The following is a 24,645-nucleotide window of genomic DNA, read 5'->3' as shown; positions in this document are numbered from 1 at the left end:
GTGATGTGCCCTTGTCACTTTTAATTGTATTGGGATGAATATATATATCAAAATACATCTTCTAGCCACAAGCAGCTTTCTGTAAGAGTATGACCAAGAAACAGTTGTTAAACTCCCTTCAACTGCCAATGAAACTGGTACAAGAATTAAAAATGCGTCTCTGAAGCTCATTGGCTTTGGAAATTATCCAGATAATTCTAGACCACTGGCCCGCGATTCTTATTGGCTGAATTGAATTCCACGCCGTTAACGAACGCGCTAATGTGTAAGTTAAACATCTTTACATATAATTTAAATATGCATGTATCAGCGGAAAAGGTCAGGAATGGGCTACTGGAAGCTGTAAGTGTTGTAGCTCACACTTTATTTTGCCGTGGCTCAAGACGGAGAAAATTAACATATCGTATGAAAACACCTGTGTTATATAAGCGTGCGGCTGAGAAGCTCACTGGTTGTCGGAGAGCTGCGTCTCTTCTGTGGTGTGAGGACGCACCTGCCTCTGGGAAGCAGAGATTTATTCCTCTTTTGTTTGTGACTGTTATTTTAATATTTTTTGTCACTGCTCAATGACATCCGTGGGGCTCGTGTGTTACGGAAGCGCACGCTCACAGTTTGAACCCCCAACTTTGTCTCCGGGAAACCCCTCGGGACTACGCAACGGACTTTCCGCGGCGCACGCGAAGGCAAGAATTGTGTGACTTTCAATGCGCGCGGTGCTGACAGTGTTTCCAAGAGAAGAAGAAGAGCAGAGGCTTTTTTTCCCTGTATGGAGTTTTGTTTCTAGGGCGCAACTAGGTGCATTTTCTTGCTCGTTGGTGACTCTTGACATTTTTCTCGGATACTCTTACCCAGAGATTTGAAATGAGCGAGCAGGTAGAGCTACGAGGACACCTAAACGGGGCGCCCAGGTGTTGATGGACACATCGACTCCTGCCGGGATCACACCTGAAACCTTTTAGCCGCAGCACAGCCAATAGACGGCTCTGCCACCCCTCGTCCTCCCTCGCTAAAACAACCTGTATCGCAGCTACAGAATGTACGTGTCAAATCCATTTAGCAACTTTTCTCGGGGAACGGATTTAATTTCGTCGCAACCGTGATACCTGCACGTCTCTTATGATGACTTTCACCTTTACTTGTATTCCTGCCACACATTCGGTGGCTTAGTGTTATTTTTGACACGTTTCTGCGAAGAATTCAGGTCCTCCGTACACTTAAAAGAGTTGTTGCCTAAATCTCGCCGGCTCTCATGGGACTGAGGCATTCGTCGCGTTGTTTGCTGCTACGGCGGAAGATGGCGGAGGCGGACAGCTCGGAGGTAGGGACCTTGTGATGTCCTGCGCCCGGTAAAAGCGGGACCGGGACACTCTCAATATGGCTGTTTTTACGGTGAAAACACATCAAACTTGAATATTATGTGTACATCTTTTTTTTTTCTTATCATCATCGTTGCAACCACATTTAGAATGAATGCTGCAATATCATGGCGTGCAAGCATAGCGAAAGTGCATTTCGCGGTGTCCTGCAGATGTTACGGGTGATCTAAGTAGACCGCTGTAATTGCAATAATTGCGGTAATGCATGCAGATGCTTTGCAGTTAGGTTAAATGATCAGCTGTGGATGCACGGGCGTATTGAACGTGGGTATGTCCGCTGTCCTTGGTGCTGAAACGGAACCTGCATCTTTTGCCGTCTCTTCTCTGAGTCTCGTGTCTGTGTAATGACTGTGACTGTGTTTTTTTTAATGCATTTTTGTCTACTTATTATATAATTCCCCTTTGGCTTGCAGTGATTCGACTCTATCAGCCCCGTATTAATTATTAGTAAAAATGACACTTGCAGTTCTGTAATTGCCTTCCCCGAAATCCGCAAACCTTTGCTTTATGATTCATTCTTGTCTGTAATTTATAAATCCTGATACAACTCTAACCCTTTTTCTTTCTTATTTCTCCCTAACAGCGGCAACAGCCTGTCACGTCCCCCCTCTCTCAGTCAGCCCAGCCCTCCCCACTGCCTAAACCAGTGCCTACGACCCACCATGTGCCCTGCATCCCCCATACGCCTCATGTAGCGGCCCTGGCCACCTGTCCTGGTCGAGGCAAGATTGCCAAATTCATCAGCCCAGAGGAAATGACATCACGGGACTACTACTTTGACTCTTATGCCCACTTTGGCATCCATGAGGTAGGCAGGCCAGGCGTACAAGTGACAGCTTGGTGTGGCCAGGGTAAAAGAATGACACCAGCTTCCTGCTCTGTCTAACCTGACGCTCTTTAAATTGCCAAGGAGTGTCATCGCTGTTAGCCTGGCTTTCTGTCAGCAGGATATGTCAAGAACTGTGGCTGATTTAACACCAACAGATTTTCATGGGCAGACATGCTTTGATTTTGGTCGTGAGCCAAATCTTCTTTCTGGAATAGACTATGTTTTATCAACAGCTAAGAAACTATTGCATACAGAAAGTTGATTTCAAATCCTCAGTTCATTGAGTCTGAAAATCAATAGAAAAGTAGCAGTACAAAAGCCAAGACAGCTGCTGAAAACAACAAAACAAAGATCCAGACAAAGTAAATACAAGTTGAGCCCTCAGTCCTCCAGCACTTTCAAACAGGAGTTTAAACAAAGTATGAAGCCAAACACCATCAAAAACATGATACTGCAAACCTCTCTCAGAAACCTCAAATCTAAAGCTGTGCATAGCACCTGTTGTACAAAAAACCCCAAAACATTTCAGTCAGATATCAAAATGTTACTTATTACCGTCTACCCCAAATTAAAACCAACTCCAAACATAAACCTCTGAGGCAAACATCCTCTCACGAACACCCAGACTTTTGTTTAAGAATGATAACTCATGAGAAAATGTCTCCTAGCCAACAAAAGAGCAGGCTTTTCCATTACCAACCAGCACTAAAGACAGCAGATGCATGGTAATAATCCATGTGCAGTGCTCCATAACTGACAACAATCTGTGTCCGTCTTTTACAGTCGTCTACAGCAAACTGCTAAATAAGATCATGGAGCTTTAGTCTTGCTAATGACCTTGATCTGTGACGGGGTGGTGGTGGAAAAGTTTGGGGACATATAGACCTTTTTAAATAGTGTCCATATTTAGCATGTGGGTCAGGTTTTTGTCTGCTTGCAGACAAAGAGAGTGTCCTGATTAGAGGAGTGCAAAGCAAGAAAGACGGAAAGTGGGATGTGTGAATGGGCTCAGGGAGATGGATATCAGGTGGTCCCCAAAGGCTTTGTGTTGTACTCCTGTCTATTTCAAGAAGCTCCGCCACTGTCACTGAGGCTTCTGGCCTAAATACTGACTTATCTACCTCATTATACATGAAAGACTGATGGATTCACAGGCTGAAGAAAATATGCAACTGCCAGCTTTTAGCATAATGTATACACATTTGTATGTTCATTATGTAACATTATGTGTTTTATGTATTCCTTTGAGCATTTTTATGAATCACACTGTTCCTCAGGCTGTCTATACCAGTTCAGTATAGACACTATAGTGGTTTGCATGTTATTCAAGACTATAAAAATCATTATGCATCACAGCTATGAACTCTCAGTTTTATCTCTAATTCAAACAGGAGATGCTGAAAGACGAGGTGCGGACGCTGACCTACCGGAACGCCATGTACCACAACAAGCATGTGTTCAAAGATAAAATCGTCCTGGATGTTGGTAGTGGCACGGGGATCCTCTCTATGTTTGCTGCCAACGCCGGTGCCAAACATGTGTATGGGGTGAGATAGACAGATATGCCCTCTGACCACAAACAAACACCCCATAGTTCAGATGCTTCATTAGACTCTTCTCAGCTCTGCTCAAATCTTCATGAGAGAGAAAAGCCAAATTAAACGTGCAAATTAAAATCATATCTGACTCTGCCATCACATTATCTCTCATCCATTGCTTTTCATGCGCACACACATCCTGCCTTTCTAAAATTCCTCTTAAGGGCTAGCATCTTGTGTTGTGTGTTGAGTCCAGAAATCAGTAATCTCTCTTCGACAATCTTAAACACAGAGGCAATAACAGAGACTTGAGAGACACTCCTTTTAAAGCAAGGCAAGGCAAGGCAGCTTTATTTATATAGCACCTTTCATACACTGGGCAAATACAAAGTACTTTACAGAGTAATACAAATAGAGAAAAATATTAACAATTAAAAAGTGGAAAAAGAGCAGATAAGGAAGCAAAAGCTAAAATACTTAAAACGTAAAATAATGCAGTTCAAATCAAGTGAAATGCAAAAAAAAAAAGTTTTTAGCTTTGACTTACAAATGGTCAGAGTCGTGGCTTGTTTGATATCATCTGGGAGGTTTGTGTTGCATTATAACAAAATGCTGCTTCACCGTGTTTTATTCTATCTGCTATAGCCAGTAGACCAGCACCAGATGTCCTGATGGTCCTAGAAGGTTCAAATGGTGCAAGCATGTCAAGCATGCTTGTGACAAGCAGCAAGATCTTGAAGTCCAATCTCTGAGTGTGTGCTTTTAGAACTGGTCATATTTCCAAGCTTTTTCAGATGGTAGTAAGCCAACATAGTTACCAATTTGATGTGGCTATTGAATTTTAAATCTGAGTCCAGGGTAATGCCAAGATTTCTGGCTTGAGATACAGGGAGTCAAGGTGAGAGCCAACATTCTGGCTTTCATTCTGTGCTCCAAAGACACTTGTATAATTGTGGCAGGCTACTTGGTTATTTTGTCGGATTTGGCCGAAGGGAGATCTAGAGACATCTAGAGATTTAAAAAAGAGAGGTCCCAAGATGGACCCCTGTGAACCCCGAGGGTTGGCAGTCTTGCCAATAGAGACAAAGTACTTTCTGTCATGAAGACTTGGACCACATCAGGACAGTTCCAGAGAGTCCCCCCAGTTTTCTAATCTTTGTAACAGATTTGTGTGGTACACAGTGTCAAAGGCAGCACTAAGATCAGGGCTGTAAGTCACAGGTTATACTTTACCGGCAGTAGTTCCCACAGTTATGCATGAGTCACATACTGTATTACACCTATGGATGGACGAGTAAAAGGATTTTTCATGCTGTCTGAGATTAGTGATCAGGAGATGGATTAGCGGGGTTTGATTAAATTTGTCCTTCCGATATTACCCCAAATTATAAACTTCTGCGTACAGGGAGGGAAAATGGTAGTTAACATTGTTAAAAAAGCATCATGACGTGTCATTTCCACAAACATTCAGCCGTTTCCTGTTCAGAAGACACCAGACCTGTGGTTTTGTCCTTGTGCCTTGTGCCTACAGATTGAATGCTCAAGTATATCCGAATACTCAGAGAAGATTATCAAGTCAAATCACCTACACAATGGTAAGTTCAAGTGCTTTTCCATTCATACTGTATATCTTATATCCATCTGTCTGAGTGCAGCAGAGTGTGATGACATCTGGATTCGAAGTAGCGTGAAAAATCTGCATATTTCCATCATTACCGTCACACCCGACAACATTAGTCACAGTTCTGATGGTTAACTGGCAGCTCGACTCTAATGTCAAATAACCATAATCTCTGCCATCAATCAGAATTCGCTCAGTGGTGCTGATTACCATTGTAAATTTGCCACCCTGAACTTCACAGATGGAGGACCGGCAACAGATGGTGGGTTTCGTAACCTGCACATTTGATATTGGGCTGTTTTTTGTTTCATCTGTTATATTTACATTTCAAGTGTTTAACATCCAAGTGTCAGTAGAAACTCTTTAATGTATATGCCATTATTTATACAGTAACTAATTCGGTTGATTCAATCAGTATCCAAGCAAATTAGATAATCATGGTTATTGATTAGGAATAAACAAATTGAAAATGCATTTACTGCATTAACTAAATTCGAATTACTGCACCCTTAAGGTGCTTAAGAAAGGGCTACTTTACAAAGACAACATCTGCACATTAAATGTATTTTTCTTCCACAGACGGGTTAAAATGTTTTAATCCACCCTTTTAAGTGATATAAATAATTCAGCAGTATACACACATACAATTTTTTATGTGAAAAAGTACATAAGTGTTATTTTATCATTACCAGTTCTGCCGTTTTACATCTATTTCACTTTGCTGCATTTTCTTCGGAGTATCTCCGTGGGTCAAAGAGGCCAGAATGGAAAACAGAAAACAAGACAAAGCAAATTCATGCATAAAACACTGAGCGCAGTAATTAGGATGCACTAATTTTCCGCAATCCCAAGGCATAAAAACAGTGTCATCTGAGAATAAAGTCATCGTTTGATTTGCATTAATATGATGAAGGTGCAGTGTAGTAATTTGTTGCCTGCTGTCTTGTGGCTCTCCACACCACAGTCATTACCATCTTCAAGGGCAAGGTGGAGGAGGTGGAGCTGCCTGTGGAGAAGGTGGACATTATCATCTCAGAGTGGATGGGCTATTGCCTCTTCTACGAGTCCATGCTGAACACCGTTATCTTCGCCAGGGACAAGTGGCTGGTATGATGGTGCTGCTGGAGGCCTGGGGAGGGTTGGGGGTTATGTGTGTGTGTAGCTGGCTGGACAAATAAGGCTTCAACACATAAACACACCAAACAGTGATGAAGTAGAGGATTTACTGTGTTGGCTGCATGTGTCTGCTGCTCAGATGCTGAGGTCAAACATGAATGATTGAGCTTCTAACCTCAGTAGCTGCCTGCAGGCTTGAAACTCGGCACATGTGATCTTACTTTACATGCCAGGTGTGCGAATAATAAAGGTGATGGATGGCCTTTGAGTGTGCATGCATTGATTCCTGAAGCTTTTCTTGTATTCAGAAACCTGGAGGCCTGATGTTCCCGGACAGAGCCGCTCTCTATGTGGTAGCCATTGAAGACCGGCAGTACAAGGACTTCAAGATTCATTGTGAGTAATGATGGCAGATTTGTTAGCCTTCACGTTTTTGCTAAGTCATTGCTTTCTTCAGTCTCTCTGTCTTCCTCTCAGCTGTGCGGTGCATAATTAACGACCACTGTGCAGATGAAGCAAAACCAAACTGAAGTTAGATATAAAATTGTAAGGTTCCACTTTCTCATAAAGATAAGAGCTAGCTAAAATCAATGTTAACAAATATTTGATCACATTTGCCTTAATTGATATTTTTGCCATTTGACATATTATCACCTCATAAAGTTAAAGTCAGCATGACAGTTGCCTATTTATATGTTTGAAGTTGTCTCTCTGCCTACCTAATGAATGTAAGTCCAATATTTATTCTCCCTTTAACACTGTTTTTCTCTCAACCAACTCCTGAGGGACATATAAGCTCTTCAGCCACTAAATGCTTCACTATGCTCACTCGTTAGTCACTATCGTCTGTCTGCCTTTATGTATGATGCCAGCAGTGAAACTAATTTAAAAATATTAAAGTTGTGGGACGTGAAACCGCAACTAAAAGAGCTGAAAGACAAAAATGCTCCATACAGATGAGGGGAACAGCAGAGTCGAGTGGATCCATTACTTAAGTGACCAGTTTTATAGTACAAAGAGTCCTTTGATGCATCGTTTTTATAAAAATATTAATTAAAGCAGCTTTGAGGCTTTACTGACAGGCAATAAGCCATTAATAAGGACAACATTTGGATTGCCAGGTTGCAAAAAATCTGTTCGGCTGATGTATTACTGCAGATTGTGTGAAATGAGTAAGTCATAAATAAAAGGTCATGGGTTTGTCACGTTTTAATGAGCCATCAGGACTGTAGTTATTATTATTAGTGAGTCAATAATAAAAAGTTTCTCCACCATGATAACCCATCAGGTTTGGGCTTGAAGTGTATTTCGGTCAGCAGCCCTTCTGTAGACGTGCTTGAAATGTCAGGCTAGCCGAGTTAGCTTTAGCTAAAAAGACAAAGCAATTTCTGCAAGGATATACAACAGCCAGGGAGGATTTTTCACAACCTGGCAACCCAAATTATATGCTCCAATGACTTGTTACATTTCCCAGTCATTCTGCACTCGTTTACATCCTCAAAGATGACCACCAGGCTGACCAGCAGGAGGGAAATTACATTGCCAAATAATATGATGGAACCACTTAATTTTAAATAAAAGTAATACCAAGGAGCTTTTCAATGATATTAAAAAGAAATAGGCTGCGGTGACCCCTGTCCTGACTAAAATAAGGCCATTGAGATGGTTTCATCTTATACAGTGAGCACCTTGGTGGATAAAAGGCTGGACTGGAAAAAGAACACCAGTGCCATCTTTGCTACAACCCAGTCCAGGCTGTTTTTTCTTCAGGTAGCTCTGGACGTTTGATATCCGCAGGTCACTCTTGTTTTATCAAAGCATGCTAGCGAGTGTCCTATTTTACGCTGGGTTTTGTTGGAGGTGCAGCTTAAGCTCAGAGGACAGGAACAGGAGCAACAAGAACGGTATGAAGTTCAAGAGTGCTCATGTGATGCATAACGCTGTCAGCGAGCTGGAGGGCTCTTTTAGCGACAGGCTCGGTGCTCTTCAGAGAGGTTCAGGAAGCCCTTTGCACCTGCTGCGGTGGAGTTTTGTAATGAACACTGTCACTGAGCGTCACCACTGATGATGACGATGGTGATCTGATGTTGATGATGAGGATGGCAGTGGTGTCCATGAATGTTTTGATGTCGTATGTAACCACTAGCATATACTAGCACACTCACATTGATGTTAGTGCTCTCCCTTTATTTTGTGCTCCCTTGAGATGTGTAGATGTGTATTTCGTATCATATATATAGACGAATAAAAGGTTATTAATTAATAAAGCCATTAGTTCCAATATAGAAACCCTGTGTAAAATATCCCTTATAAGAAAGTAGTAGAAAGTATTTAAACAGTGAGGTGCCTTTATCCCGCAGTACATTCTCTGCTTTATTTGTGTTCAAATAACTATCACAGCAGGAGTGCTGAGCTTAACATAGTGATCCAGATCAAAGCACCAATATAAAAGGTGCCATTCACACCCAATCTGGGTTAATAACTCCTACTGAGTTTCCTTCTACTGCATAGGTGGCCTTCTCTGTTCTCTTACAGCCATACTTTCACATAAATCCCAAAAGAATTCAGTCAGCCCAAACCCTCGCGCTTTTATTTTTAGTTTCTCTGTGCGTCGGTGGCATATTCCACCTTCTCGTCGTTCAGACTTAGTGTTTGGCCCCCTGACGAAGCAAGGTGGAGTGGAGGGACAGAGGGAATGGGGGAGGAAAAGCCTGCTTGGTGTGTTTTCAGTCCAAATTATTATTTTAAAAAAGCCTGTCAGACATGGCGGAGGAGGTGGAGGAGGCCGGAGTCTATTTTCAGGAGGGCTTGTCTTTCTCCACGTAGGGGCTGGGTAGACGGAAAGACAGCGTTTCCTGGCAGGGTTAAGTGCTTTGTTTGACTTTTTCTTTTCATGCTGACAGCTTGGCAGGAACAGAGAAGTGTATGAAAATTTGCAAAGTAAAAATCCACAAAAAACATACCGCGATGCACGTGTATTCATGTGGGTGCTGCTCTTCAGATGTTTATGTCGTGTGTGTGTGTGTGTGCGCAGGGTGGGAAAACGTGTACGGGTTCGACATGAGCTGCATTCGCAACGTGGCCATCAAAGAGCCTCTGGTGGATGTGGTAGATCCCAAGCAGGTGGTGACTAACGCCTGCCTCCTAAAGGTGAGTCCGTGTGATGTGATACGATGAAGGGGTGTGAACACACGTCAAGCATTTGTCTCTCATGCCGTATTGTTTCATACCTTGGGTGTTTTTCATTTTCTGTGCTCTGCTAAGAGCTCCTTGAGTTCCTAAAAAAAGTCTGAGACAGCTATCAATCTCAGAGCCTCAGAGCGTTTCAGTCTGCCGAGCCTGTTTTCTAGTACGTTACAGCGGTTTCTGAAGAGCCGTAATAGTCTGCGGCTCTGTTTTCATGCTTGAAGATACAAGAGAGGCTTGTCTTTCATCTCACAAATGAACAGAGGATATGAGGGAGGCGATATCTCCTCTCTTTGTCCCCTCCACCTCCACCTTTCTCTCTGCTTCATATCCTGTTTTTTTTCTATTTTGAGTATCAGACATCTTCATTCCTCTTTCGTCTTTTTTGTCCCACGTCATTTTTCGCTCCTTCCCTCTCACTTCTTCTTACCCTTCATCTTCTGTCACTTTCTCTGATTGAAGCAACGTCAGGCCTCACCAGTCTGAGCGACTGAGGAGGTCTCGCTCTGTCTCCCCCTCTGTGCCGAGGTGAAATGTCACACAAGAGCAGGCTTTGAGTCTCCTGTGGGCATGAAACGAGCTCCCCATCACTTGAATAGGCACCAAGGAGGATGGTCTGTCCTTAGTTAGTGACACGCCAGTCTAAGGATTAATTCTCACTCTCTGTATTGCTTTTACATGTATGTCTTCAGGGCTTAGTCACCCCGTCCCCCTGCTGCCAGCCACGTCTTAATTCAAACTGCCACTCATGCCTCACAAGTCTAAAATTTCTCCCTCCTCCTACAATTTGCTGTATACGATACTGGTCTCGTATCATTGGAAAGGACAGAGGTGTTAAATCACAATCTGTCATGCTGACGCCACATGGCCGTGTGATCCGTAGCCCAATAGGCCGGGCAAGATGAACAGGTTGCAGCGTAAAATCCCCCCCCCCCCCCCCCCCTCCTTCCTACACACTCTCACACACACACACACAGTCTTCTTAAACGCAACATCATCTACATGCAAAGCAGGAACACACCTGCTGCACTCCTATTTTCGAAACCCACAGTGATGCCTGCCAGGTGACAAAATGTGATCCTTGAATTTGTGGCCATATTCATCAGGCAGTGCTTGATTTAGACGCGAGCAAATGTATACACACACACACACACACACACACACACACACACACACACACACAGCCTCCCTCCCTTGTAGACTTGAGGGAGGACACCCACACAGCATGTGTACTGTGAGCAGGCTTCGTTTGCCAGCCATGATTCAACCTGTGGGCTTTCACACACAAACACTCACACATGCACAATAATCGTGGTGAATAATCAAGAAGCACTGACATATACATGCACCGCATGTGTGTGAGAGGTGGCAAGCGGGGGTGACAACTTGTGTGTGCGTCTCTGCTTGTACATGTGGCGTGCTGTTTTGCTGGGCTGCTAGGATATTTCATGAATTGAAAAGCACCCGCTTGTTTCCAGGAAGTGGACATCTATACCGTGAAGCCAGAGGACCTGTCCTTCACGTCGGCCTTCTGTCTGCAGATCCAGCGCAACGACTACGTCCACGCCTTGGTCACCTATTTCAACATCGAGTTCACAAAGTGTCACAAGAAGACTGGCTTCTCCACTGGTGAGGCTGGCTCCTACAAGCTTTTCTGTTTCCAGTCAGTCAGTTTTATTGGCCCGCATTTTCAGATAAATGAATGTCAGTGAATTGAATTTTATATCACAAACACTATAAAATACAGTATTTTCATGCAGCTCTATGTAGTATTCATGAGTGACAAAGCATATAAAAGGACATGAGCGAAAACAAGCAGCAGCATTTTCTTTTCATAAATACATTTTTGCTGTTTCTCTTGATAATTCATACGACCTGTTTTCATTGTTTTTATTGGAATTACTTTCTACCAAAGAAATGACATGTTGTATAATGTTGGAAAAGCATGTAAAATGCGAAAATCGCCAGCAGTATTATTCGAGTTAGCCAACCCCTTAAGCGTTAGTGTCCACAGAAGACATTATTAAAATGTAAAAATTCAGACAAGAGCACATAAAAGTAATGGAACACATGAAGTTTTTGCAACCCGCCCGCCCTACGGTGAAACATCCAGCAAGCATTCCAGATTTCTTTTGAAATCTTTGAGCATTTCTGAGCAGTAAAATCAATGAGAAGGAGCTACGGCATGTCAGCATCTTAGCTCTTGGCTACACTCTGCTGGCGTTGCACGAGCCGACCCGCTGTTTGCAGCGGCGGAATCACCAAGCACTTCTGGAAACACGGCGCCTGTTATAGAGAGGGTAGCTAGGCTGTTATGTAAGCTTATGTTAATACATTCATGCATCCAGCGCTTACATAATGTTGTGTAGAGGAGGTTCTATGTTTGGCCGAGTCTGTTGGGCCTGAGGCTCAGCATCACTGAAAGAGTTTTCTGCTATCAGCCTCTGTATTTCTCCCACTGGGCGAGTGAGTTTCAGACACTTTGCTGTTAAATTCCTTCCATGTTAACATCCCGAGGGAGCTGAGCGCCCGCTCGAACCACTGCCTTTTGTAAATTTTGTAATTTCTCACACTCCCCTTAACTTTTCTCTCCTGCCTCTGCTTCACCCCTTTCCGCTTTCCACCTTATCTTCCTCCCTCTCTACATCATGCTCCCCCTCTCCTCTGCCTCAGCTCCAGATGCTGCCAGCACACACTGGAAGCAGACAGTGTTTTACTTAGAAGACTACTTAACTGTCAAGAAAGGAGAGGAGATCTTTGGCAGCATTGCTGTCAGGCCCAATGAGAAGAATGTGGTAAGACTCAAAAGAAATGGGCACAAAATTGTCACTAGTTTAGATTTCAGCAGTGGTGGAGAATGGAACAAAATTGACATTTTGGGAAATATGCTTATTCACTTGATAGTAGTAGCAGTTAGATGAGAAGACTCACAACACTCTCACATCTGTCCATTAAATATGAGGCTACAGCCAGCAGCTGGTTAGCGTAGCTTAGCATAAAGACTGTTAATGGGGAAATAGCTTGGCTCCATCCAAAGAAAAAACCTCTGGAGTTTATTAAATTATATGTTAAATGTTGTTAGTGGAAAAACTCAAATTTACATTTTTATGGGCGTATTCACATTAGAGAAAGAAAAACTGCTTTCATGGGCGGTGAACTGAAAATCAGCTGACTCATGTCACTGCATTTCCAGAGCTGGACAATCGCAAACGGGCCCAAATATCAACAGAAAATAAAGCGGAGTCTCTGAAATGCAGCATCTGCTGCCAGCAACGTTGGCATTGTAGCTAAGGTAGCACAGTGTCATTGTGAGACCATTGTTTTTCTGCTGTGATGTGAATACACCATAACAAATACTGCAGGATTTTGTGACCTTTACACAGGTTAAGCTAGCAGTTTTACCTTGTTTCCCATGTTTGGACTAACATTTAATTGTTTTAATCAGCTCAAGCGGAGCTAATTTTAACAGTAACATATACTGTTGGACAGTTCAATTTATAACAAAGCATCACATTTTATGAGCTTATCATATGTTTTATTTATGTAACAGCTTTATTTGTTCTAAACCAGTAACTACAGCTTTCAAATAATTGTAGTGGCATAAGAAGTACAATATTTGCCCCTGACAATGAGTGCAGTACAAGTAAAAAGTAATAAGTAATGGAAATACTCAAGTACATGTACCTAAATTTTAAGTATCTATATGAGTAAATGCACCCACTGCTGCATTTAAATGCCTTTAAAGGACATTTTTTTGTTTTGTGTGAAGGTTTTGTTTGGCTCATGCTAAGTGGCAATTTCTGCCTTTTTTAATCATGACTTAATAATTAATAAGAAATTGTTCAAATCTTTTGCAGCGTGACCTGGAGTTCACCCTGGAGCTAGACTTTAAAGGACAGCTGTGTGAGGCCGCCATTTCCCACGACTATAAAATGCGTTAGGAACAAGAACCGACCAACCAACTACCCTCAGCCCTTTGCGACCCACTTGGAGAGGAGGGGGAGGCCACAGGCTCTCCAACAAGCATTCCAGTTGGCCAGCAAGGGTGACCAGATGCATCTGATTGGATGCCATCATGCCAGCACCAAATGATGTCACCAGAAAAGGCAAGTATCTATCAGCAATAGTGCCACCACCTGCACCAACGCGATCGACTCGGGCACATCGTTGAATGTAACACCCTAAACGAACTTGATTTGTTTGTTTTCTCAGTAGTTTCTGGAATTTTGTTATTTTGAGTATAAAATGAAAAGCATTTACGAGTCTTTATATTGTTAGTGCAGCTAATTGAAAAGCATTGATCTGCGTGATGTTTAGAGGGTTACAGCACAGCCATTATCTGTTTTTCCTTTAGTCATTTGTTAGGATTTGTTATGCACTGTGTAATTGTGTAGCAGGTACAGTAATCAATTGTGTTTTATTTTATTATTTATTGTTCGCATGTGAGAGTTTTTTGCTTCATTGATTTCAGAAATGTGAAATGTAATTTATTTATTTCTTTAATTGAGGATAATTCAGAGCAACTGTACTTTGGTGCCAGAGTGAAACAGAGCAATGAGTCAGAACAGTAACAAACACAGATGCAATATGTCATGTACCACTTTGTTTTGGAGACCAGAGAAACGACGAATATGAAAAAATGAAAGATGAACACAATGATGAATAAAACGTCAGAGAATCAAGTCTGATTTTCCTCACACGATTTTCATTTAAACAGCTATTTTAATGAATTCCAAATAATTTATTTGAGTATTAGATTCAACATAAAATATAATGACAGACTGGTGACAAATTAAAGGAAATACCAACATAAAGTGTCTCCACCAGAACAGCTTCAACACGCCTTAGCATTGATTCTACACTATTTTCACAAAAGGTATTCCCTCATTTGGTGCTTTGATGATGGTTGATGGAGAACGATGTTAGTTCAAAATCCCCCACAGGTGATGGTGAAGTACCTTATGGATGTAGGCACTGCCCAAACCATGTCAGTAAATCCCCATCAGAGCATAACAGAGCCACCGGATCCCCTCACTGTGGGGGTCAAACACTCAGACCTGTGCTCTTCTCTCTTTGTGCAACACCTGCATTCACCCACTTGTAGAGAATATGTTGATGGATGACTCATCTGAACACTTTTTTCCACAACTCTGTAGACCTGTGCTGATGGTTTTTGCACCACTGAAGTCTCCAATGTGCGTTCATCTTTGTAATGAGGGGTTTATGCACTGCAACCCACCCACATAACCCCCCTCTCTGTGTGCTTCTCAACATACTGCTCTTGCTGACAGTCTGATCACGGCCTGCATCGACATTCACAGTCACCTGAGGAGGAGCTGCTCGTCCGTTTTTCCTTATTTTTCCTCAAGTGTCCACTGTCGACCACAGTCTCTGCCCCGTTTACTGATGTCTTTCCCATAGATGTAAATGCAGATGTCACTTCAGTCACTGTTCCCACTGAAACAGAAGCCAGAACTGAAGCTTCTGCCATCTGTGGCCCAACAGCGAACCCTCTCTCAAAGTTACTTAGATCTTCTCCCTTTGCCATCTTGATACTAAATCAGAATCAACAGCACCTGCTTAGCATTTTTATTCAAGCCACAGAGCGTGATTGGACTTTAAATGCTGCTCCACTCACTAATCCAGGTCTTTCCTTTCATTTGTCACCCGCCTGCACATTGACATATACGACCCCAGAAAAATGCAGAGACATTAGGTTATGAAAAAGCTACAGAGTGTTTATGATTTAACTTGGGTGGTAATTATAAAACAGTTTCTATTTTAAATCTTACAGACGGAGCTACTGTGATCTAGCAGCATTATTTACAGGAAATGACGCAGCACCTTATTTTTTTTTTTAACTTTAGACAACCTCTTCCTCTGAGCCTCATCATTTAAGCTTGACGGTAGGTTTCACGTTCACATGGGCAACACGCCCCTTCACGTCCACGTGTCAAAGGTTTTTGGGCCAAAATGAAGACACAATTTCATTCTATGATAAAGGTCCGAGAATGATTTCAGTGCTGTCTTAAAACACTGCAAATTCAATGTCCAAGAGGAACTCGGTAAATTGAGTTTACGCTTCACTTGCAGCAGGCTTTCTTCTTTATGGGCTGAGCACTGAGGATGACTGTTGTGTCTCTCACCCTGTCTTCCTGCTCCATCAACACCCTGAGTAAAGACAGAGGGACGATCAGATCAGTTTCAGGATCAGGTAAGAACAAAAGTCCGACCACTCCTTCGCCATTTCATCATGCGTCTGCTGCCTGCTGTGCAGTGTGTGTGTATAACCTCGATCTCACCTGGCCAGGTGTGTCAGGGACTCGGTCACATTCTTGGCAGTGTAGGCACTGACCTCAAAGAACATCACCTTGTTTTCCTACACAGGATATTGAAGTTAATGAGCGGTCATTTTTTCAAATGAGAACAGACATGTAGCTGCGGATCAAACTCACATAAGCCAGTTGCTCGGCCTCTTTGAATGAGACCTCTCTGTCTCCATCCATGTCCATTTTGTTGCCCAAAAGGAGGATGGGGATCCCTTCTCCCGCTGCTTCCTGAAAAACACAAGTCCAGTGATTTCATGTAGCCCTTTTACACAGAAGACATTTTGACGTAGCTCCAAGTGATAGAAACCTGACAATGCCAATGGCCAGCGTTTGACAAGTAAACCACTACAGTCTCCAAAGTGTGCACATGCAGAGGACTTGCTGGGGTCAAAGGTCAGACCTGCACATTGGTGAGCCAGGGCTGCACAGCCTTGAAGCTCTCCGCCACGGTGACGTCGTACATCACCACCACACCGTCCGCCTTGCGAAAGAACTGCTTGGTTATGCTGCGATACCTGACAATGACAGAGTCTGACTGTCACCACACGACCTCCTGTACACAACTACTAGTATTATATGTTTTAAATGTGCCTAAATACTACCACTGCAACATTGTACATACTTTTTAAGTACGCAAAAGTACAACTAGAGGAATAAAACTCTTTAAAGTGTCCAAAAAAACTATCAGGACATGTTATTCATACTTGCATATGTAGCAATAGGTAAACAATAATCAATAAGCATTACATCCATTGATTATATGTTGATTTTTTATCTTTATTTTCTCAGTAAACTTGCAAATTCAAGTTATGTTTTAGGTTAAAATAGCATAATGGCTTCAAACTCACCTCTCTTGGCCTGCTGTGTCCCAAAGCTGCATGGCTACCTGCATATTGTCCAGGGTTAGTGTCTTCACACTGTAGTCAATACCTGATCAGGATCGACAGAGTATAACCAGGATATAGTCAGAATTTCCAAGTAGAAAAATGTGGCAGCGCTTCTCTTGCTTAGCTTAAAATCATTGTTTTTCGACAGGACAGCAAAGACAAAAATGGCCACTAGGGGGGTTCAGCGAGGTGTGACTCGTTTCAGAGGAGAGGTGGGGGAACAAAGTGGAGATAACAAGGCTCGAGTGAGGGCTGGGAAAGATGAAAGCACTGAGGAAAATTCATGAGAAGTGACATAATCTGCAGTACAATGTGTTCCAGGGCTCTTGGACAGGCAGTGTGACTTCTCAAGCCCTTTCATGTGATGCTAAGTCGCCCGACGACCTCCTGCGTTAGCATCCACACACACACACACACACACACACACGCACGTGCCATTCGAATGCCAACGCTTTTGTACACATATACAATATTATTGCAGTTTCTCTTCTCACCCACAGTAGCAGTTGTGGAAGGGTGAAAATGGCCCTCACAGAAGGAGCGGAGCAGGGATGTCTTCCCTACGCTCGAGTTGCCGACCAGAACGACTTTAAAGAGCCGGTCTGGGGCAAAGAGTGCTCCTTCCTTTGCCTTCTGAGGAGGATAAAGCACAGGCAAAGGTTAATTAATGGTAATCTGGTTTAACTGATGTGTTTCATCACCTCTGCGGTTACTTCGCCACAGGTTTTTAAGATCAAAACATATTTTGAGCTCCAAAGCTGTGGACGCACTTGCTGGGTCTCCTTCCCGACAGGCTGCCCTCTTGGTGACATGGGAGTCTTTTTTGGGCACGTAGAGCGGGATTTCCTCACCGGGGCAGCTTCTCCCGACACGGGGACTGGAGGGTGACTGGAGGGTGGGGTGGCAGCCATGACAACACTTGTGTCAAGGTCACTCTGAGCTTCCTCCTCCTCGTCCTCCTCGTCCTCCTCCTCGCTGAGCTGGTGCAGCAAAGGTTGAGGCCCTCCATGGAGCAGGTGGGGCAGGTGGTCCTCCTCGATTGAAATGACCCGACGGAGGGGCCACCCATCTGGAGGGGCGTCCAAGACCTCCTCTTCTACCCCTATCTTCTTCTCAGTTTCCACTTTCTTCGCTCTTACTCTGTCTTTCCCTGTCACCTTCTTAGCGGCAGCCATCTTGGTGGGTGATTTTTTGGCCCTCGCCTTCACATCGTGCACTTTGGGTGGAGCGGGGCTGCCGTACCCGTTGGCTAAGCCGGAGTACTTCTTTGCCGCAGGGCGCTGCTGACACACTGGGTTGCTGACGGTGGTGGCGGAGGAAGGCGTGGCGTCATCCTCACTGCAGGAGGAGGAAGCAACAAACACGATTTGAAGGTGCTCTATAGGCAAGGCCTCCAGAGACTGGTAGGACCCGTCCACCAGCAGTGGGGCTCTTTAAAAAACAAAGGAGAAGCAGAGGATATGCTGGATCAGTTCAAAATCTGGAGGCCAAAGCACTCAAATGTTTCTGGTTTTAGTCTAAAAACTTAAATGTTATTTTAACTGATTGTTGCCAGTGTACAGAATCAGATATCCTCTGTTTTTCCTCCTTTGATACATGATTTTCACATCGCACTGAGGCTGATATGCACTCTGACAAAGATGATTAGTGTCAAAGAGCGCTGGGAAGATAAATGAATCACCTTTTTGCCGGCTGGCTGGTGTCATCAAATAAGTTGGCGAGGCCCGCTCTCTGCTTCTGCTTCTTTCTGAGCGAGGTCCGAGGCTGATTCAAAACAAAGGGGATGCAATGTTTGTGTTACGCGGTTGTTTTAAACCGGCGCCACGCCAGATGCTGCCGCAGTGCTGTAGGATCAAACACTCACCACACCGCAGCATATGTCCCGCTCGTCTTTCAAATGCTTGTTCATCTCTCTGGGAAGATCGAGAAAAGGGAAATTAATGAGAAAAGTGGAATCTGCTGCGGAAGAGGATGCACCGAAGCATAAAAAGCACCCGAGTCTTTGACTTACTTTGCAACCAGATTTGTGAGGTTTTGCCAATTAGGACTGAACAAGAAGCCAAAAAGATTAAAACCAAGCGCTGGCCAGATCTGATTTATTCCCGTGGGACGTCTTTTCGTACCTGAGGAGGTCGAGCTGCTTCATGAGACTTTGCTTCTCCCTCTGCAGTCCCTCAGTTACTCTGTACATTTCCCTGAAACAGCACAGAATGACAAACACACAGTGAGTAAACAGACATATCTCTGACAAAGGTGAGAATTAACACCCTTTAATACAAACGAAACTTTAATATGCACAACAGGCGCGTATCCCCCACATCTCTTTCTCCTGCTGCAGCCGGGTGGCCTGCTCCTGCAGCATGGCCAGCTGGTCCTGGGCCAGCGTCAGCTCCTGGCTGGTGCTCTCCAGCGCTCGCGACAGCTCGTCGTTGGTCGTCTTCAGCTTGACGTTCTCCACGTGGCTCTCCTGCTTCTCGCTGCTCAGCTCGTGGCACTGGAGCTCTAACTGGAGGGAGACATGCACCGGAATGAAGTGCAGTGAGGCGGGTGAGTCTATTTAAAGCACATCTGCGGTGGAAACTGACCTGTATGACGGCTCTTTAAATCCCATCCTAAAGCATTAACACCACCTAACCCCAGACATTCTGATAATATCGCCCATCTTGTGTGGAGTGGTTCACATCATTAGAAATGAATGTGCAGGAGTTGCATCAACCTATTTCTTAATCAAATATAGTGGCAATAATTTAAAAGTGATGCTTAACATCTGGATGGACGTTGTCGTAAATACGCACTCACCCTTTTCTGCTTCTGGAAAAGATGTTCCAGCTCTTTCTCCTTTGCAGACAGTTGGTGCTCCAGGTCGTGGCTGCGCAGCTGCAGACGCTCAGAGTCCTGCACGGCCAGAAGAAGAAGACGTTAAAGGTTTGGAATAATTGTTTGATTTGAATATGCAAATATTGTTTATCTGAAAAGTTTTACAGCCTTCTAGCGTCAAACAGTGCACATGCATCATTCTGCACAGCGGCTCGAGGCTCGAACACCAAAGTGAGGAAACGATAAGGGAAACGCATCTTTGAGTGGAACCAAAGAGGAGACTTCCAACAGCTGTTATTCTGCTGCTAACATAGGCGCTGCTTTGTTCAGCTCTGTTTCTGGTTGAGCTCTCGTACCTTTAGCAGCAGCCTGTCCTTCTCGTTTTTGATCTGTGCCTCCATCTCTTCATACAGGTGACGGATCTCGCTGTCGTGTGTTGCGGCTTTCCTGCAAAGAGGGACAGTATGTGAGCGGTATTAGAATAATTAATGACCAATCAATGAAATAATATCTAGGAACAGAACAGCAGAGTCGTCTAGGCTGAGCTGAAGGTTGTATTATTCGCTCAGTCTGTAATTACAGCGGCTGAGCTTCATTTTCAGAAGAATACTGAGTGGTATTTGCATTCCCTCTGACAATTGTTAAGACCCAAACAGCCAATTAGTAAAGTCCAGAGGAATAACAAGCTGTGGCACACACAGTACCAAGCAGTACCATGGGAAATCCACCATATGCACTAAATCGCACTGATTTAAGCTCCAGTTTGGCATTATCTTCAAACATGTTTCTCTGCATATCATGGGAGTATAGCTACAGTATTATATATAGACCAACACCACCACACGCTTCTTACTGCTTTTCATGTCTCAATCAGGCATAATATGAATGGATTTCCACACCAGCAGAGGGTGGTCAGACTTCAGAGGGTGCCTCCAGATTAGTGGTCATTTGACATGGATAAAGGGGTTGATCTATACAGAATTACAGGTAAATCCATGCAAACACTCTGAGGCTGCAGGCCCGGCATGGGGCACTAATGTAAACACACACACACACACACAAACAAGCTGTTATGTCACTGATTCTTTAGGTGGCTAATGAGAGAGAAGAACGTTTGCTTTATGTGATGCATAAAGTACAGCTCTTAAACGCTTTAAGTGTGGGAACCACTTGAGAAACGTGGCCTTTTCAACCCTTTTTCAACACCCAGCGTTGAAGCAGTAAAGACACACCACGTCCTTTTAATCCTTGGATTTCGGCTCGATTCTCCTTCCTGCGTACCATATGTTAGCTTTCATCCCCTATTCATTCCCTCTCTTCATGTTGTGTGGTAAAGAAAAGCTTATAAAAGTGTAAGATGCCACAGATGGAGGGAATCCTGTCTCTTTTCTGTGCATGTGTGTACCTCTGGAGGGCGCTCTCCATCTCCTTCTTCTCCTGATGGGCCTCCTTGATCTGGTGGGTGACCCTGGCCAGGAACTCCTCAAAATTGGACAGGAGGTGCGGCTCATCTCGCCTGAGCTGGGCCCAAAGACTGCGCACCTCCCCTGGACTGGAGAGAGGGGAAAAGGCGGGGACACGAGGAGGGAGATTAGTCACATTAAACCACATCAAGTGTGGATTATGGCGTTTACACAGCATGTTTTCATGTGCAAAACAAGCCAAAAAATACATATACGCAGAAGGGTTCGCAGTGATTACACTCACTCCTCAAACACATTACTGGCCCCCAGGCTCTCCATCAGCATACTGAAGTGTCCCTCCTCCTCATCTTCAACTCCCGCCAGCTTGGCCTCCCATTGGCTCTGGTAAAGGGCTTCTTTAGCCCTGAAGACGGGGCCCGGGGCCTGATTTTGGTCATCAGCCACAGAGATCCTCCGGCCATGAAGAAACTGACCTGAGATACACCCATACAGGATGGACGTATTAACGGGTGGCTGCAGCATTACATTAGCATTAGCTTTAGCTTGACAGTGAATTTCCAAAACACATCCTGTCATCTTTTCTGTTTAGCACTTGTGCAGAGACATATGTAAGGGGAAATAAAAGATGCTGACAATGCTACAGCTAACAATGTTAAAGCGACAGTTCGTAACTTTTGAAAGAATAAATATCACACTCTTCTTCCTACAGATGAAAAGGTGAATTCCCAAGTAATAAAACGCACCTTCACTTGATTCAGGACACTCAGGGGTTTTCATGCTACAGCCTTCATTGGTCTGGTATGACCACTAGCTCATGGCGGCTAATGTTAGCAAACTTAAGTAAATATCGCTTTGCAACTCAAATTCAGTTAAGTGACTTTATGACTCTTCTCTAGTTGTGTTAATGTTACATTTTAGCAACTATTATTATCCTGTAATTTTTACTTGTTGCCGAAGTGGCCTCTTTAGCTAAAATGAGTGTTGCTTTAAGCATTTATAGGCTTCACACACAAAGCAAAGGGCATAACATGCACATTATTTTCCATTATCTGATTTTAAGGCCACGATTTTTTTTGTCAAGGCTCTACTTGACGCCTTAATCGACTGTCATTTGCTCCAGGTCTGATAGACGGCGCCTTGTGCGAAGGCCCCAGGCAGCAGGAACCTACTGAATCCAGAGGAGAATGCCTCCAGCGTGAGGTAACCAGTGCGCTTTGTATCCAGAGAGTCAAACACGTCCTCCAGCTCCTCCGCAGACAGAGGCAGCTCTCTGTGGAGCCTCTGCCAGGAAAACATAAACACACAGGACATTTAAATGCTGTCGCACCGAGCGGGAGCCAACAGGAACGATCAGCAATGCACAACATGAGTGGACGAGGCTGGAGCTCGATTATAAACCATTTAAAGAGGCTATAACTAGTGTATAAATGAATAAATATCACGTAACATTGTGGAGCTTTAAAACTCTGCACAAAGTGGCTGTTTTATGAGTCACCGTGCAGGGTTTTACTTGGAACCCCTCGACACAAACAGCAGCAGCAAAAGGCATGATGCTCACAAAGGCCCCGTCCCAATGAACTGACGCCACAGCTCGGACGTTGCCGGTGCTTTGAAGAGGCTGAGCTGAACCTGCACTCATCAACACTTCCATCAATGGTGCTACTCCGCCACTTCACCGGCTGCTCCGAGTGCGCTGAGTGGGTGAAGCGCTTTCTTTAACAATGGTGATATAACATGAGAAAAAAGCAAAACAAAACACAGAGAAGCAAGCGCTTTCTGCTTGCCTCTCAGTGTCACTGCAGCACCACACGACGCTGCATTATGCCACAGGTAAAAGCGTGTCCCCTTCACCTGTTCTTCTTCGCAGTGGAGGCTTAATGCATTCGAGAGCAAGAATGTGAGGCATTTAGGAACCAGAGTGTGTTGGAAAAACAAGCCTCTTTTTAAAAAGAAAAATCATAAATTAATTAGAATTAGAAACATTTCTGATAATTGATCAGCAAAAAAAGGCTCCAGACTCTTAAATGGGAAAAATACATGCTTTTTCAGATATTTATGATATGATAATGTTAACTGAATATCAAAGATTCATTGATTAATAGATACATTTTGTAGCAGAGTAATCTGTAACAAAGCTCTAAAATCATGGCATCATTATCTCTCCTGATGACCAGTCGTGTGCAGACTTTACAAATATGCTGTTTACCTCAAACACACACAAACACACACACACACTCCTTCTCTAACCCTCATATCTGTGCGGGTAATGAAGCCTTTGCCCTCCACATCGCAGGTCCGGAAGAACTCCTTGGTCTTGTCCAGCAGGGCGATTCGACCCCAGTCTGAGCCCCTCCTCCCTGGGCTCAGCCCGAAGCCATTCACCCTGCCCTCCTCCTCCATGCCTGGGACTCTTCTTCGGGGACACTCGAGCACCACGGTGCGTAACTAGCATGTATTTCAGCAGCAGTCAGGCGCGGAGCGAAACATCAGGCCCCCTCACTGGCCCTGGATCCAGTGCTCCGGGGCCCTCACAGTCGCCATGACGACAAAGACAGGAAGCCGCATCAGATGATGAGTCTCTGATAACTTTGTGAATAAACTCACAACTAGTTCCAGGCTCCTGTGAGACGGAGAAATTGTACAAATAGTGAAGCGTATGAGAAAACCAGCGGGAAAATGTTACACAAGCGATCGGAACTTTAATGCAACAGTAGCACACTTGTGATACACTACTTCCCTTTTACAATAAGCCAAGAACATGCAACTCACAAAGGTATGTAAACACAGCCAAGGATTATCTTAATACCCAGCCATACAGAACACATGACAGCATAATGCCTGCAAGACTGCAAGAGCCGCAGTGTATCCCCTCTGTGCTCTTTGCTTTCAGCACAACTTCCTGACTCAAAACGAGGTTTTGAAGTCTTGTTTGCACTCTTCAGAGTTGGGTTGCTGTTTGTCTTGGCAGAGTTTCTGAACAAGTAGCAAAAAGTGAAATATAAGAGGCAACTATGCGATTTTGAAGTCGAGATGCGTCAGCTGAACTCCTGTGATGGAACGGTCTGTTTTATTCGGTCGGTTTCAGCCTTGCAGCAAACAAAATGTTTTAAAAATGGAAAATTTGACACAAAATACATTACACTCCTTTTAGCAACCACAAATAAACTCCCTTTATCCACCTGCAGTATAAGCGTACTGTGAAAGAATGATTGAACTCCTCTAAATATCAAGTATGAGGGAGAAGAAAAGCTTTGGGCCTTTCCTTACAACAAAACAAAGACTGGCTTCTGCTGCCGGCCTGAGTTTAACACAGCCTAAACTAACTTTGCAGTAAACTACAAATGCCTCCTTTGAATAAACCAGAGACAGAAAGAAAGTTCTTACCTTTTGCAGATGACCCGCACAAGACACTGAAGCTCCTCTCCGCTGCAAGCATCAACAGAGCAGTGAGCGCGCTCCGTGTTGGGGAAGTCTTTCCTCACAGATGAATGTCAGAGAAGTCATTCTGCAACCATGTGATGT

General features: G+C 43.9%; 2 protein-coding genes across 3 annotated transcripts; one reads left to right on the top strand and one right to left on the bottom strand.

The window, feature by feature from the left end:
- Positions 1 to 1,249: 1,249 nt before the first annotated feature.
- On the top strand, positions 1,250 to 13,637 carry LOC121625575 (protein arginine N-methyltransferase 8-B-like). Its single transcript, XM_041963706.1, has 10 exons — positions 1,250 to 1,318; positions 1,960 to 2,184; positions 3,597 to 3,752; positions 5,275 to 5,338; positions 6,329 to 6,471; positions 6,789 to 6,876; positions 9,515 to 9,630; positions 11,145 to 11,295; positions 12,340 to 12,461; positions 13,524 to 13,637. Exons 1-10 carry the CDS (start codon positions 1,250 to 1,252, stop codon positions 13,605 to 13,607), a joined length of 1,218 nt encoding a protein of 405 aa, XP_041819640.1. The 3' UTR covers positions 13,608 to 13,637.
- Positions 13,638 to 14,207: 570 nt separating this feature from the next.
- cracr2ab (calcium release activated channel regulator 2Ab) lies at positions 14,208 to 24,576 on the bottom strand. 2 transcript variants are annotated; one of them, XM_041963961.1, is made up of 18 exons: positions 24,508 to 24,576; positions 23,371 to 23,743; positions 22,293 to 22,404; positions 21,407 to 21,596; positions 21,105 to 21,251; positions 20,056 to 20,146; positions 19,682 to 19,777; positions 19,201 to 19,388; positions 19,006 to 19,077; positions 18,747 to 18,795; positions 18,564 to 18,646; positions 17,653 to 18,313; positions 17,377 to 17,515; positions 16,844 to 16,925; positions 16,396 to 16,510; positions 16,122 to 16,223; positions 15,969 to 16,045; positions 14,208 to 15,837 (listed from the first exon to the last, which is right to left on the bottom strand). In XM_041963961.1, the coding sequence occupies exons 2-18, from the start codon at positions 23,521 to 23,523 to the stop codon at positions 15,750 to 15,752; spliced, it is 2,445 nt and encodes an 814-aa protein (XP_041819895.1). In that variant the 5' UTR covers positions 23,524 to 23,743; positions 24,508 to 24,576; the 3' UTR covers positions 14,208 to 15,749. The 2 variants fall into 2 exon arrangements, with proteins under 2 accessions (XP_041819895.1, XP_041819896.1); XM_041963962.1 differs by having other exon boundaries at positions 17,653 to 18,220.
- Between the last annotated feature and the right edge of the window lie 69 nt (positions 24,577 to 24,645).

Source organism: Chelmon rostratus, chromosome 22 (assembly GCF_017976325.1).
Source record: "Chelmon rostratus isolate fCheRos1 chromosome 22, fCheRos1.pri, whole genome shotgun sequence".
Lineage (NCBI taxonomy): Eukaryota > Metazoa > Chordata > Actinopteri > Chaetodontiformes > Chaetodontidae > Chelmon > Chelmon rostratus.
This window is presented reverse-complemented; position numbering and strand designations above follow the sequence as displayed.